Raw genomic sequence first — 16923 nt, 5'->3', positions numbered from 1 at the left:
ATTAAATTATTTTCATAATTTAAAAAATGAGAATTCCAAAGTCTTTTATGAAGTTTATATCTGTTGATAGTCAACTATATTAGAATTAAAACTGGAAATAAAATATTGATTCATTTAAAAATGACAATGATAGACTCATAGCATGTTAATATACATAACATTTTTAATGAAAATTAACTATGTCTTCAAACAATTGCTGAGAAGAGTCGTGGTGTTTTACATTTTTGCAGATTTCTTTAATATCTGACTTAATAGAGGACAGCTATATTCTCTGATTTGCTGCTGCTTTCAGTCTGTTTTTATATGTTGGTTTGGTTGAAATATAAGAAAATTCAGCTTCACACAGATACATAGCTGGAAATGGGAAGAATATTTTAATGGCTTTCTCAGATTATTTTGGATATTCTTATTTGATTTCTACCAAAGCTTAATAAGTGGTAGTTTCTTAAAGATTAATTGAAACCTTATCAATCAACTTTTCATACATTATTAAATTAAAGTCCATTGATATATGCACTTTGAATCGATCTTTTAGCCATACATGGTTTTGTTTGTAACTTTCATGCTTTGGCTATTTAGGAAATATTGGTTTACCAAGGTATGCAGATCTTCCGAATGTTGGCATATTTCTTATAAAACATCGAAAAATCACATTCATTAATATCTCTGCTGATCTCATCAGAAAAGTTTTTCAGTATTGGGAAGCTGCCATGCTTATAGTGGTTAATGCATATTTTCCAAAGTTGTAATATTCACTTGAAAGCTCAAATTTTATCATTGGCAATAATACCATCTTATTTTCCTTGAAGTAACAGGCTCACTTAATTCATTTTTGAGAAAATGTCTGCCAAATACTAAAGTCTGAATAACCAGTTTGTCAGTTATTCATTCAAGTAAGTATGGTGAACCATGAAAAAGTGCCTATTTCATTCAGCTCATAACTCAAAACAATCACACAAGTGCTTTTCCTCAAGATAACCGATGTACTCTGGTATGCAGAAGTGCTTTATGCATACTTCCCATTTTGTAACACAAAATATTAAAAAGATGGGTCTCCAAGTGTCCAGATTTAATAAAATTGACAATTTATGCTGTTTCATCAAAGACATTCTTATGTGAAACTGGCATCTCTATTTGATTTTGGTGCTAGTGCATAGTGATTAGGAATACAGTGACTACTTGTACAGTTTGGTGCTACTGCCTTAATAGATGCTAGAGTGCTAGCAGTTTTACCCACCATTTCTTTTGTACCATCAATGTAAATATCAACAGTGTGAAAACAGGAAATAATGTCAGGACTATTATGAAAATTGTATGATCTCACTGACCTCCTAAAAGTGCCTGATAACCCCCAGGTTTCTGCAGGCCACATTTGAGAACCACTGCTCTTAGGCAACCACTAAGAAAATAGTAAAGAAAAACTGAATTAGAAAGAAGGCAGAAACATGATAGGAGAAATTAATAGGTCAAAAAGAAAACAAATTGTAAGATGAAAGATCAAAACCCCCAAATTTCATTATTTATATCAAATACTAAATAAATACATTAAGTGTAGATGGATTAAATACTCCATTATAAGCAAAGTTTGTCAAGATTAGATTAAAATAAAAAATTACCTGCTGCTTATATCAGACACATCTTTAATATAATTCAAGTGTTAAAAGTAAAATGATGGGAAAAGATATATCATGGAAACACTAAAAAAACCTGGTGCTAGTATCAGACGGTAGATTTTAAAGCAGAGCAAGAGATAGAGAGGGAAATTTTATGATGGTAAAATGGTCAGTCACCAGGAAGATTTAACAATTCCAAATATTTATATATCTAATAACATAGATACAATATACATGAAGCAATAATTGACAGAACCAAAAGGAGAAATAGACAAATCTACTACCATAACGGGAGGCTTTAAAGACCTTTCTCGATAACTGATCGTACAGACAAAACAATCAAGTTCTTAACACTATTTACAAACTTGCTATATATATATAGCACTTTACCCCAAAAAAGGCAGTAAAGTTACTAAAAGATGTTTAACTTCTTTACTCATCAGAAAAATCAAATTAAAATCAGAATGAGATACCACTACATGCCCACTACAGAACTTGAAACAACACAAATGTCCATCAGCAGTAAAATAGATAGGTTAAGGGACATTCTTACGATGGAGTACTACACAGCAGCAAGAATGAACGAACCGTGGCTCCGTGCAACGACATGGATGACTTGCCCACGCGTGATCTGCAGTGAACGAAGCCCATCACCAAAGAACACTTGCTGTATTATCCCATTTATGTAAAGGTCAGAAAGAAGCAAGATTAATCTGTGGTACTAGAAGTTAGGTGATGACTGGGAGGAGACATGAGGGAGGCTCCTGGTCTATTTTTTTCATCTGGGCAGTGGTTACATGTGAAAATTCATAAATCCATACACTTAAAAGTTGCGTTTCTGTCTGTATATGGAACGTTCAACAAATGTTTTCTTAAAATAGAATTTTTTTCCCCCTTTCGGAGTGGCAAAGATAAAAAACTTGATAGCCTCATGTAGGCGAGGTTGTAGGACACACACACACACACACTGGTAGGAATGTACATAGAAATAACCTCTCAGGAAGGCAGTTTATAAGTATTTATCAAAATGAATACTGTACATGGATGAGCCTATTTTAGGCATATACCTACATTTGTACAAATGGCACAAACATGGACTTTTGTTGTGGTTTTGTTTTTAACATTAAATGTTCAATAGAGGACGAGTTAAAGTATGGTATATCCATATAACGGGATATACCATTCAGCCATTAAGGAGAATGGAAAGCTCTATATCTACTAACATAGGAAGCTCTCCAAGATACATTAAGGAAAAATAGCAAGGTGTAGAAGAGTGTGTTTAGCATGTTACCATCTGTATATAAATCCGTATTTATAAATATATGTATTTATGTATTGAAATATAATTTATGTTATCATTCCTCTTTGGGCATTTATATTTAATTTTTTGCTATTAGAAACATGGTGATGAACCATTTTGTACATAAATCTTATACCACATTATTTTAATATTTTCTAGAAGTAAAGTTGTTGTGTCAAAGGGTACGAACATTTTTAAATACTCTTGATATGGGGTGCTGAATTGTCTTCCAGTTTACATTTCCACAGTACCCTCACCAGCCTTGGGTAGTCTCATGTAAAAAGTCTTTTTTAATTTGAAGAAATTCAGTCTTAATAACATTACCAACACATCTGAGTGATATACTGGAAGTCAGGGATATTAATTTTCCCTTTCAACTTGCACAAGCATTTGGAGTATTTGCTCTTGTGTGTTGTGTAGAGGTGAGGAGCGTGAGCCCTGAAGCCGGGTTGGCTGGGTTCACGCTCCTACCACACACCCCCAGCAGTGTGAGAGAGGCTTAGAGAGAGGCGGCTTCACGTCTGTGGGCCTTCGGTTCCTCATCTGTAAAGCGGGACGAATAAGTACCTCTTCCAGGGGCACAACCGCAGTCCCACAAGGTGCCGTGCACATGGCAAGGATGGAGCCCTGGAGTGTGCACCGCAGTGGCCCTGAGTGGGGTTGTTGTTGGGTTTCAAAGGATTAAAGATGTTAAAAGCTCTTAAAACACCGCCTTCCAACACTTGGGTTTCATACATTTTGGCTGTTATTTCTCGGTGGAGAGTGGAAGGATGAATGATGTTTTACTCTCTTTTATATGCTTTTCTTTATTTTCCATATTTTTGTAGTTTACATGTGTTATTTTTATTGTCAATAAAAGGTTGCTTAAACGTATGTGTGTATATATGAATATGTGGGCAAATTGCATATGTAAATATCCTTGTCTATGTACATATATACATATGTGTGTGTGTCTTCTCTTCTAGGCAGGCCCCCATTTTACAGTGGGGAGGATGAGGTCTTAGCTCTCTCATGTTGCCTAGAAAAATAGCACCCAAATGTTTATTGATTTGGTTGAGTACTAAGGATTTTTCTCTATACAATAATGTTGACAGTAGCAACAATATGAGTTTTATTTGAGATACATAAATAGGTGGTGACAAAATAATTTATATATTGACTTATTATAGTATGTTTTAAAATGTTAATCTCAAATTAACATGAGGATTTTTTAAAAATCTGATAGCTGAATGGTAATTTAAAACTTTAGGAAGAATTTTTTGGATAATAAAAATGTTCAAAGTTTGTGGTGATGAATACACAACTATATGACAATATTGTGTACAACTGTACACTTTGAATGATTGTATGTTATGTGAGTATATCTCAATAAAATTGCGTAAAAAAACTTGAGGAAGAAAGTTAAATACTAAAGAACAAACTTTCCGATCACATAGTTAAGATTCCAGATGTAAAGGCAAGCCCCCAGTGAGCATTTATAGTATTCGGCTGAGTGACTGCCGAGTCTGCCCTAGTGCACTGAACTCTTGTGACAAGGTGTTCTTTGAGGAACAAATTAGGAACAAAAAATTTCCACCGTGATTTGTGTCTGTCTTACAGTACAGTTTTTTCCCCAATCAGGCTTGTTTCAAGAACATATGAAATAGCGTATGACTATCCCTACCATGTTTGTTTTGTTGCAGTGATGGAAACATTTCCATTGGTGAAGCAAATATTTAGAGTTGAAAGAAACACTTGGGCAGCCAGGATGTGTCAAAATAGAGCAGATGTCTGCCTTTTAGAAATATATCTCTTTTGAAAAGCCCCCTTGTACTTGGCTGCTGTGGCTACAGCCACAATGGGTTAAAAGCAAGAGATTAGAAATTGTGGGTGTCATTCTAACCCCAGCTCCTGGCCCAGGCTCCATACCTTACTTTGTGTTGGTTTTTCTCTTCCAGAAACCTGGAACAACTATGCTAAGTGATTTTGTTGAGGATTAAGGGTTTTTTACCCCCAAATATATATATATATATTTGCTTTGAAAAGTAAATGTATCCTTTAGAATGAGAAGCAAATTCACATGGAACAAAATTCAAAAGGATGCGCATCAAAAAAAAGATCTGTCTTTAGTCTCTGTCTCCCAGATCCCCTTTCCAGAGATAACCAATGTTACCATTTTTTCTCTATCCTGCTTTTATTTATGCACACAACTAAATATAAGTGTATTTTTGTATGTTTATGTATATGTATATATATATATATATATTTTAAAGTACAGACTCACAGGAAGTTGCAAAAATAGTCCATAGAGATGCTTTGTGCCTTTCACCTAGTTTTTACCCATGCTACGTATGTTCTTTTTGTTTTTTTGTTTGGGGAGAGTTGGTTCTAAGAGTTGGGTGATTTAAAATGTGATAACTGTGCTGGATAGCAGAGGTGAGCAGTGTCCCAGGCTGGACCGCTGGGCCCCTGGTCCAGGAGAGCACCCCGCATTGGGCCTCTGGTTCTGCCTGGGGCTCGCCATGGGCTCTGGGGAAGTCACTACCACCTCTGTGTCCTTCTGTTGGTGTTGGTGTTCGGTAAAACAGAATGAGATAGACTTGCTGAGCTCCAAGTTATTCTCTAGTTCTGAATTTATTTGATTGTCAACGATCTGTTTTAAAAAAAGAAAAACAAAAAAAAACCCAACTTTACCACCTGTTCTGATACAGGAGCAAGATTCAAGCATCATTAAAAGTGTAGATTAATTTAACTTTTCCACACATGGACAGACATATGTTTGACTCACCTGACCTCTGGCATTTCGGCAGCAGTGATTCCTGGTCACCACACCCCTGGTCCTTCCTCAGGGCTCCTTTGAGTGCTGTGAGGAGGGCTGACTTCTCCACCTGTTGCCCAAGACTGGCTGGGTTAGAGTAGGCTGTCCGGGACAGCCGGCAACCATATTTGTCCCACTATTAATCCTTTGGAACTGATGATCAAATATCGAAAGCAACCCCTCTTTGGTTTTGTTTCTAATTTAGCCGAGAAGGATTAAAAGGGAAGAAACAAAACAAACCTCTAGACTATAGATCTAAAAATTGACATCATAGATGCTGATTGGAAACCCTCCCAATCTTTCATATGAGAGATCTCAATTTGTGTTATACCGAGGGGCAGCTCACTTCTGTCTTGTTCACCAGTTATACTACTCCCCAGAGAAGCTCAATAAATTTTATACGGAAGTTTTCTTCTTATGCAGAAGGAGCCAGGCTCAATGACTGGTGTGGCTGATATGATTTAGGGGGCACCAAGGGAGTATGTCTGCCGTGTGGAATAACGTAGCAAAAGCAGATGTACAAAAACTTTTGGTCTTGGTTGATTTGCTGTGTCATTGATACTACTCAGTACTGGACCCTATGATCCCAGCCTGTCTGATTTGGAATTAAATTGCTCCCAAGAACTTGTGTGCAGTTCATTGCTAAAATGGTCCCTCTGCCTGCTTCCCCAGTAGTGACTTAGGAGCCTGCTGGCCAGTGTTCTACATTTTTCACTGCTAACTCTTTGAAACCTCCAGACTTGGGTTTGCAGGTGGCTGTTTTTACATCGGCCCCTCTGCCTCTCTGAGAAGCAGAGATCCTGTTGCGCTGATATTAAGCAGCAGACTTACCTTCTCTTTGAGACTTAGAGTGGAATGAGCCTGCTGGGCTCTTCAGTCTTTAAGCTAATAGTAAAATACATTTTGCACAGGCTTTTTACTCAGTGATTTATGCTAGGAGACGTGGCTGGGTGATACCCAGTGTCCTTTTGTCTTTGTGTTTATTTTTCTTGCACATTTAATGTATTTAAAGGATATATTGTCTTCATGGTTCACTGGGAATAGGAGGGGATGGGTGCAAGTTGTAATGAGAAGTCCCCCCAGCTCTCGCTGTGCGTTGAGATGAGAATTATTTTCCTGGTTAAATATCTTTCTTTCCGTGCTTAGGTGGCAGGAGGCAGTGTTCTGCTACTTTTTGAAATAGCATTTCTACCTAACGTTCTTAGAAAGGATACTGAGAGGACATTCAATTTCAGGGCCTTACCAGCAACTTTTTCTCCTGTTGTTTGAACTTTCCTCAGGTAAGAAGAGGGGAAATTCTTGCCAGTCTTGTTCTTGAATTTACATATCAATATCAAGACGATGGGAACTGGGTCTGTACCATCAGATCAATTTTTATAAAAACTCTTTTCATTCAGGGTAATGCTATTTGGAACTGGTTTTCTCAAAGACTGTTTTTGTTGCTTGGGAATAGTTAATCAGCAGAGAAGAAAGAGCATTTGGCTTATTTTCTTAATATTTTAGCCAAGTGTATTAGACAGGTTGGGGGGCTGGGGGAGGGAATAGAAGAGTGGGTGGGGGAGGCCCCATAAACAAGGTGATATATAATATTTTTTTTGTTCTCCTTTTAAATAAATACCGATCAGCTTTATGTTCAGAGACAATAGGAGCCGTTGGCTTAAATTTGCAGTTTACTGTATTTATGGCTGTAATATCAAGGTGCTGCCGTCGTAATTTCATGCCCCAATGAGAAGAGCAAGGTCGAAGCAAATGCTTCCATCGGCATCTGCTAACACACTGACTCATAAACAAGGCCCGGCTGGATCAGGTGGCACGGAATAATACAGGCTAATGAAATACAGCACAGCTTTCCATTACTGTTAGTTTTTACAGTGTCGTCATTACGTGTAATTTATGTTTAAAAAATTCAATTTTATACAAGGCACTGGGAAATAGGGGTCTACAGGTCATCCAACGACTTTTAGAGGCTCTGAGAGTCCTTATTGTACTCTACTCTTCCAACAAAATGTTAATAAAATAAAATAAAAATACTTTTTTTCTCTTTCCCCTCCCCTAACCTTTTCTGAGAGAGTTGATTTTTCTTTTAATTTGGGGAGTATTTTTAGCTAGATGTCTTTCGCTGCCTCATCTCCTCCAAGCCAAGCGTGTGTGCCTGGGTTGATAACGGGTTGTGTTCTGAGAGAGGTGACCCCCACTCAGTCGCCCCGAGTCCCAGATGAATCACCTGAGTCCTGTAAGTAGGGGGACTACGGATCGGGGAACAAGATGGTCTGAGTTACCAGCCCTGAACTGCCACCCTTTGCTACTGGCCCCCCAGCCCTGCTTCCTTACTCCCAGGCAGACTCTGTATTTTGATGATAAAACTAGGACTGGGCTGACAGGTGCCATGGGTGTTCATTCCCTTGCTTATTTCCAAACTAGTCCTCATCCGTTCTGTTCTGGTTGTTCTTGGACCTGGGAGATGCACACAGCACTGTCGTTACCTGTAATCTGTCTTTTCTCTTTCACCAGGCTTGGTGGCCGTGCCTGTTGGTCACTGGGGACGGTGTTGAGGTTACTTCTTTTTATAAGCCCTTGCACAGCCAGTCTCATTGAAAAAGACAGCCCTATAGGGTGCTTGGTTTTATCTGAATTGTGGGAAAGCACCCTACGGCATCTGCTCACAGCCAGGCAGTTACAGCTCACAAAGTCAACCTGTTTGGTTTTGTTTGCATTTTAACAGAAACCTTTAGAAAAAGAAAACAGATTTGTTTATCTTTTAAGGGATAAAAATAGGCCAGTGTGGCAGTCCCGAGGCCATTCAGTTCTGATGCTGCGGTGGTAAAACCCAGGCCTTATTAATCGACAGGATACAGCTTACTTAGTCTTTTCTGTTCAAAGAAAGTATTGGAAAAGAAATATTTGGTCCAGCTTCTACAGAGGGGCAGCAGGCATCTTCTTGTAAAAGGAACTTTCTGGAGATTTTTGGAAGTAGATTCCAGAGAAAACAAAAAGTTTTCCCTGATTTGGGGTGCACGGGATCGGCATTTGGAGTCGTTTGAAGTGAGAGCTGTCCGTTTTGCAGACCAGGCATCTGTGGTCCTAAAAAGGAGACCTGACACTCTACCTCTCCTATCAGACAAGCTCCCTCACCCCTTTCTCCTCCTTCTCTTGGCTAGAGCTAGTTAGTGGATGGAATAACTGAGCAGGCCTTTCTTAAGTTTTATTTTCTGCTACAGACTGTGGGGAGCTGGTAGCTCTTGAAAATTGCCAAGTGCAGAGGTGCAGTTACTGAGAGAGCGTCTGAATGCAAGGTGCTATTGGTGTAGTATAATGCAAATTGACACGCTGAGTAAAAGAAAATTTTAGGCTTTATTAAAATTGACTAATTCTTCCCAAGGCAGGAGCTAAAGGAAGACTTAGGCGAATGGGGGAGGGCGGGAGCTGTGCAAGCACAGAGCTGCAGAGCCCTTTGCTCCCACCCCTCTGCTCTGCTCAGCCCTTGCTCCGTCCCTCTGTGGTTAGATTATTCCTTGCAGATAGCAATCAACTGGAAGGAAGTGTGTGTGTCTAATTTGCATGAAATTATTTAAAACAAAAAAAAAAAAAGGTCTGCGTTAGTCAGGGTGATGGTAAACAACGCAAAGAGATGCCTTTTTATAATATAGCCTGTGCCTCAGCTTTCAGAGCCAAATATAATTCACTTACAATTGGCAGTTTCCTTTATTATTCCTTTTAACCTTTTGAATTCTGCAAGGTCTCAAATCCAAGATCTCCACTGTTTATCTCTGTGGGGCTGGGAGGGGAAGAGGGGCCAGGGAACTGGATGCCTTAGGGCTGGTCACCCCCACCTAATCTAAGGACACTCCAGAGAGAGAGAGGACACTCAGGGAAGAAGAGGCACCAGTCTGTGAGAGGCATTTGGATTTGAGTTGGGGTTAGAATATTCTACCCTTGTTGTTCTTGTGTTCTAAAAGTTGTCTAGATGGCATTCGCAGGGTGGCCCCATGGTTAAATTCCTGTGCTGTTTTGGTATATCCCCCAAATAGTATTTGTTGAATTTTATCTATAGATTGATATAGATGGGGGTGGGGGAATTTAGTCCTTATTTAAACCCCTTTAACAAGATTGAAGATTTAAGACATGAAGTCCAAATCTGTCTTTTGATATTTTGTACCTCTGTGGTGTAGTGAAAAATCAGCCAGTGTAGTGGGGTAGTTGTGGGTAGCTGACCATTCTGTAACTAGTGTGATTTGGGACATTTTGTTTTACCCATCTTGGACTCCAGCTTTTGTGTCTGTTACGTGAGGGGGATGACTGGGATAATGGTCCAGCTCTGAAATTATATTATTCAGTGAGATAGTTACAAAGCTTATTTGTCTTAAAAGAAGAAAAATGATTCATTATATGTTACTGAATCAAAATCCTGACTGCTGGAGAACTTGGGATATCAGAATTCCAGCTAATGTAAATTTAGAGCATCAAATGATAATGTCTCTGAAAAAACAAGAGGTTGGAAGGAAGTGCTCATGCCCTTTAAACCATGGCCTCAGTAGTGGGCTCATCTGCAGTCATGCAAGGAACATGTTTTATTAGGAAAATGGGCTTCGTAAAAGCTCAGGGCCAGAGGGCACAATGGGCAGGGAGTCCTGTCCCTTTAACCAGCTCCAGCTCTCAGGCCACAGCACAGTCTGTAACTTACTGTATATTTCCCCAGCGTTAAACATTATCGTACTTGTTTATATTTGAAAGAGCCGAAAGGGAAAATGAGAATGCAATTGAATGCTCCTTTTGGGAAAATTATCCTCATTTGCAGCCAGCAGCTGACAAGGCACACAAACCTCCAGGTTTATAAAATTCCATTGTGTACCAGTGACCATCAGCCTGTGCTGACGTCGCATGTGCTGCTTTCTTCTCTCATGGCTGATTATGAGCCAGTTAAACAATGTCCTTCCTACTAGGACTCTGAAGTGGGTCCCCCCTTCCAATTTAGTAAGAGCGATTGACAGTCATACAACGGCTGGGGTCTGAGAGTTACAAACTTGGGGGAAACGTGTTCTCCTTTTTTGCCCGGTTTGCCTGTGGGTCCTGTTGCCCCTGTTCTTTTTGGGAGGTGAAATGACAGTGAAGCAGTCCCTTTGTAGGACATGAAGGAATTGGGAAGATAGACATCTCCTGTCTAGCTCTACTATACTCAGATTTAGCTTTTGTATTTGGAAAGCACAAAGCACCAGTAAATGATACTCCGTGCACCCTGGAAGCTTTTTCATCTGCCGTCAGTTTCTTTGATAACGGTGCTGTCGGGGGCAAACCTGCGTCCCTTCGGACTCTGACAGAGGGGTGGCCTGGCCTGCCAGTGGTCAGCTTCACTGTGTGAAGAGGAGAAAGAGGAGAAGAGCTGCTTTTTGAAATGGGGACAGACCTCAACTGCTCAGTGCAGAGAAGAGAAAAAAGGATCCAGGGCTCTTCTCCCTTGACCAACCCAGTTGCTGTAGGGCATGAAAAGTTTGAGGGATGGCTGTAGTCAACTCACCCACCAATAAGGTGCAGGGCAGAGCTGCTCTTTAAAGCATTAATGTGCACCATCTATTAGCCCCTTGGCACAGAGTATGAGGCACCGAGCTTTTGAAGATGCTGATCCTCAGAACCTCCTTGTACTTCATCTACCCCCAGGGGCAAATATACCATGCTGTGTGCCTCTAATGGAGAGCTGCCGACCAGATGTGGAAAAGCTCTCGGCTCTAGTTTAAAAGCTCCATGTTGCGGCCAAACTGGATATAGGGATTCCCGGAACAGTGTGGACTGGCTGGAGTGGCGTTTTGCAGACCAGCAGTGACCTCCCACCTGCTCTTCCCGCTTCCAGTGGCCAGAGAGCTTTCATACACAGAGCTACTTTCCTAGTTGGCCCTGTGGGAAAGTTTTTCTCACACCTGTGAGCCACGCTTGGCTTCCGTTTTTTGGGTTGGCCGGCGCCCTCCTCCTCCTCCCACCGGGTCAGCGTCCCGAGTTGGCCTCGGGCCTGTTGAAGGTATTCCAGCTGCACGCCCACTGGAAATGTGGGCTTCATGGGTTTTTCACTTGCCTTTTATTCCTCCATGGGCAGATCCTTTCCACATGTTAGAGCTGCTGCAGATGGCGCTCTGCTCTTTCCTGATATCCCACATGCAGTGTGGCTTAGAGTGTCGGGAGGGTTTTAAAAAAAGGGAAAAGAAAACTAGCCAAAGGCGATATCGGCAGCCTATGATAGGCTAGAGCAATAATCATCTGAAAGTTTGGGCCTGGCCTTGTTTTGATCTGTTTTCTTGTTTTATTTTCTTCTTTACATTCTATATCCCATTCATACTAATCACAGTCAGTCCTGATTTTTCTTTTTATTTCTGCATTTGTCATAAAATAAAGCAAATTATTCCCGTCTTCGGAAACGATCTAGACTAATTAGTCGTCTCACCCAATAATTAGTTTTTTGTTTCCCTGTCTGTTTTCATGCATTATTGTTAGTTTTTTCCCCTCTTTTTTTTAACACCATTACAGATTAAAATGAGCCACATTTGCAGTTGATGGTATCTGTTTTTCGGGGGAAGAATGGAGAATTGCAGTACAGAGCAACTTCAAAAGCAGCAATAAACTCAAGGATAAATTAAGGAAATTGAATGAGCCACATTTGGAAGCAGAGTTGAGGCTAATATTCTGTCGCTTAAGGTTAAATTGCAACTGAGAGGTTCCGGAGAATCCGAAATCGGAGCGGCAACTTTCAGGATGCTAGGCATTCTGTGGCTGAAAGGGGCTTTTCTTAATTAAGATTTCATTGTGGCCTTGGACAGTAGAGAAAGGTACTCACCTGTAATTATGTCCTCTTCTCCCCCAGGGCTGACAGATGAAGAGATTGATTTGGCTTTCCAGCAGTCGGGCACGGCTGCCGATGAGCCTTCAACCTTGGGCCCAGCTACACAGGTGGTTCCTGTCCAGCCCCCTCACCTCAGTGCTCAGCCGTACAGTAAGTCACCCTCTCCAGCTCCTGCTTTGACCTTGACTGGGACTAGAACACTGGCCAAAGAGCGATGTTTCACGTCTCCCAAACTCAGCAAGCTGGGAGCAGCGGGGAATAGTGGGAAGCGCTTGGGTTTTTCCAAGAGAATGTGACACACTCAAGTCCTCTTCTAGGCTATTAAGTATGTGACAAAGTTTTAAGAAGAGGTAAAGAACCAGAATAAATGAGTTGTAGTGTGTTGTTTCAAGTGTTTTGGTTACATGCAAGAAAGCATTTATTCTGTTTCCATTTTCTTATGAAATGTCCTGAATGTCACTGTTTTCACTAATAACACGAGCATCTGATTCGTGAGAGTGTTCTCATTTACTCAGTGATATAACTTGTCTCCTAATTTTATTTTTTAAAGTTAATATTAGTAGGTTCAGGCTGGTCTTCCTTTTCCTTCTCTCCCTTCCTCCCTCCCTTCCAAGTTCTGGCTAGACTATATATATTCATGTATTGGGAGTCTGTTAGAGAATTTCAGATTAAAATGTAAAGGTCCTTTTGAATATTCCTTTTATTATGTGAGACTGTGGCCCACCAGGGCTTTGATTTTGTTATAAAATGAAACCTATTTTAGGAATAAAGGTTATTCAAACTAGTATAAATGTATATCTCCAAAATACAGCCAGAACTCCTTCTTTAAGTCACTTACAAAACGTCAAAAAAGGTTAAAATTGGCTCCAAAGTTATGGAAAATTGCTCAGTTTTGTTTCTTTGACGTAACTCAGCCCTGGATCTATCTTTCAGGATGCTTTATCTGCATTGTCTTCATTTTAATTGCCTATCACAAAGTTTTATTTTTTTCAAAAAATGATTTTAAATGATGTTAGGTATCAGATTTTAAAAGACATATCTTAAAATAGCAGATTCATTTTGATCCCCAGTGCACGGTCTGAAGCAACCCTCTTCCTCTCACTGCCATTTTTCCACCTTGCTCAGCCACAGCTGGGGCAGTGTGCTCATCATTAGGAAGCAAGGCCTTCCCTTCTCCATACTTGCCGAGAGGTCAGGGGAGGGGTTAGGATCTGCTTTGTGTTATCTCAGATCTCATTTTTTTCTTTCACTTTCCATATAAGGCTGTGTGAGTGAGGCCAGGTAGCAGGCTCTCAGGTCCATTTCCTCAACATAGCCTTGCTTGACAAACCCACTGGTTGTGACCTCGTGGAGCAAAGAAGCAAAGCTTTAGCATTGAGCTTTGTGTTCGGACTCATGAGTGGTGACGGCTGCTTGTTAGCTTGGGACTCATTTCTCCTTCCTGGCTAGCATTCTTACCCCTCCACAGTGTCTGCTCTGGGTCACCAAATGTTCTTGATGTATTTCTTTTTAGCCAAAGGCTAAGTCTCCACAGTTTCTCTTTAGTTGTGTCCCTGGGCCCAGCCGCTTAATGGGATTTGTTGAGGACAGGCAGTGGCAGCTGGGGTGCAGAATTTTCTAAGAGGCACATCTGTTCTATTCCAGCTGTTTCCTCCATGGCTTAATACCAAACAGGTCTCTTGGCTACTTGGAAACTTCTTTCTCAGAACAAATTGTTCTGGGTGGTCACAGAGTTGGGCTAAAAGTCTTACATCTTCCTGTTTCCAGGAGGTGTGAGGAGTTAGAGTTAGTCTTCCTGAAAGAGGCAAAAGATGAGGAGGGTGGGAGTGGTTCCCTCACTGAAGCCCTTCCCCTGTACAGAGCTCTCCGAGGAGAAGCATTAGCACGTTTAGGGATTTGGGTAGGAGGAGTATTCTAAGAGTCTCCCAGCCCTAAAAATAAAATATATCTCAAAGACATACTTTTTCCTGCTTTGACACTGGCATAAAAACAGTGGTAATGGGAATTTTAAATACTTAGAGTTAGTTGTCACCTTTGAGCTCCATTCTTGTAAAGTTGCATTGCTCCTTTCAGCACTGGGGGTGACTCGACCTCTTCACTTCTGTACTTTTGCCAAGAGGTGTCAAAAGCACTCCAAAAAAAAAAAAAAAAAAGCTTGATTTTGATTAATATAGAGAAACAAGACTTTGCCTGACTGATAATAAAACTGATAAATGACATTTGAATTACTTGTAGCGGTAATTTATTACATAAAATATCTTTTATTTGACATGCGATTAGTTGCTGGAAGCATCACTCAATCTGACTAGTTTAAACATGCTCTCAAATGAACCCCAGTAAAAACCAGGGCTGTCTGCTGCTGGTGTTATGAAATATACTAATCCTGGAGTGAGGGAAAAAATCTGACTTTAAATATTTAAGTGATTAATTGGGTTTATATATAGTTTTTTTTTTACCTTTCTAACCCCCTTAATTACAAGCAAACTCAGGGGAGTTTCTGAACTAGGTGTGCAATCTGCATGCTTATCACTGAGGCATTGTCTGCTCCCTGGGGGGATTTACGGCTCCATTCATGTGTGCTCCTGCCAGTTTTACGTCTAGATCCCCGCCAGTCTTTTCCTTCTCATCTCTTGGCTTTTTGAGGACATTCCATCTCTGCACCCCAGCCTAGAAGACAGGATTTCCCGGGCTCAGCCCCAAGTGCTCATGTCTCAGGGAAGAGTATGCCCTCTGAGACCACCCCCCAGGAGCCCAGTGCCTACGACCTCCACCTCAGGCTTGTCGGGCCCCTGTGTGGGGCGGAGGCCCTGCTCTGCCCTTACGATGTCTCCTATGTGAAGGTGGTTGTCCTTGAGATGTTAGCAAATGCAAATCCTGGCAAAGACGATATGGACACCTGTACCCAGATGGTGCCATTCAGTTCATCAGTGTTTATTAAGCGCCTTCTGTATGCTTAGTCAGTATCTGTCATGTGAGAGTGTCAAAACATGATCTTTAGCCTTAAGAATCTTTCAGGCTCTTTGGGAAAGATAAGATAAACTCTTAAGAAAAGGATAATAATATAAGACATGATGACTTAATGCAAGAATTAATTATACAGACAAGAAATTCCACAGGAATACAGAAAAGAGAAAAATTAATGTGGGCTAGAGAAGTTGGAGAAGGCTTTGTGAAAGTGGTAGGAGGTTGACACCAAGGGGAGGCTGGTGTCACCTGGTGTGGGAATAACCTGGTATTCTCTGGGCTTAGAAGAAGGTTGGGTAGGCCTCAGGAAAAGTCAGGCCATGGATCAAGAGGAAATTCAACGTCCTCTGTTTCTCGTTTTGCTTTCCTTTTGTTCGGTTTGGAATCAGGAATCAGTGTGTTTTTGTACACAATGCCTAGTACAGTCCTGGACAGAAAGTCCTGAGAAATGCTTGGTTGATTGGTTTGCTCCACACTGATTTTTCTGCTTTCCTCCCAGAGAGACACGAAGCAAAGTGGCTTTGAGATATAGGCAGGGCCAATGTGAATTTTGTGGAATAATGATTTTTTCTGAGGCTTGGGTATTTCCCTTCACTGTCCTTGATAAACACTTTCATTCCTTTCACAGACTGACCTGTTGCTTGTGTTTCAGTTGCTTGTTATTAAAATAGGATGTAAATGTCTGAGTTTGTTGAAAGGCTTTGAACCGTTTGATTAGAAATCATGAGAGGGTTCTTTTCATATTTTGCTTCTTTTATAGCCCTGTTTAGTGATATATATATATATATTTATCCCTGGTTATTTTAACTCCCTGAGCAAGCATTTATTATCGAATGGCTACTGGGCACCAGGCACTGTGCTAGACCCTGAGGATGAAAAAATTAATTAGTAAGGCCTGGTGGCCCACTCAGGTTGCTCCAGTCTAGAAAAGGGCCGTAAGGTGAATCAGCAGTGCAAGGCGGACACATACAGGTGAGGGTGGAGGCGAGGAAGAGGTGAACAGAAGTTTCAGAGAACAGATGTTTAACTGTATGTGGACAGACAGTTGGTTCAGTGATCAGACAAGGTAAATAAGAGGGTGCCAGGCCAAGGCCGAGGCACATAGACATGACACTGTGTAAAGAGGTTAAGAAACTTCGAGTTGTTCAGCGGGGTGGGAGCACAGGACAAGCATGTCAGGAGGGACAGTTGGACAAGGAGGCAGCAGCCAGCCAGGTCGTCACGCAGTCTGAGATCAGTGGATAATCAAATGCACTTTATGGTTTTTACTTTGTGATCTATGACCTAATTATTTTTAAGGCGTATTACCTATTTGACCATATTATTCTTAGACTAATATTAAAATTATTTGTATCATCTGAGCAGGTGCTGTGTGGGGAGTTAGGGAGGACATCCTGGGCGGGTGTGAACTTGTGGGGAGTTAGGG

The 16923-nt window shown here is 40.8% G+C and overlaps 1 protein-coding gene across 3 annotated transcripts in view; it reads left to right on the top strand.

Moving 5' to 3' along the window:
- The window catches only part of PEX14 (peroxisomal biogenesis factor 14), a 154418-nt gene that overhangs the window by 113209 nt on the left and 24286 nt on the right, over positions 1-16923 (top strand). For all 3 annotated transcript variants that reach the window (XM_037828546.1, XM_037828548.1, XM_037828547.1), the window contains exon 4: positions 12555-12683. In XM_037828546.1, coding sequence (XP_037684474.1) covers positions 12555-12683 — 129 coding nt within the window. The remainder of the gene's footprint in view (positions 1-12554; positions 12684-16923) is intronic.

Source organism: Choloepus didactylus, chromosome 2 (assembly GCF_015220235.1).
Source record: "Choloepus didactylus isolate mChoDid1 chromosome 2, mChoDid1.pri, whole genome shotgun sequence".
NCBI classification, from domain to species: Eukaryota; Metazoa; Chordata; class Mammalia; order Pilosa; family Megalonychidae; genus Choloepus; species Choloepus didactylus.
Note: the sequence above shows the minus strand (reverse complement) of the source record. Positions and strands in the feature narration are given on the sequence as shown.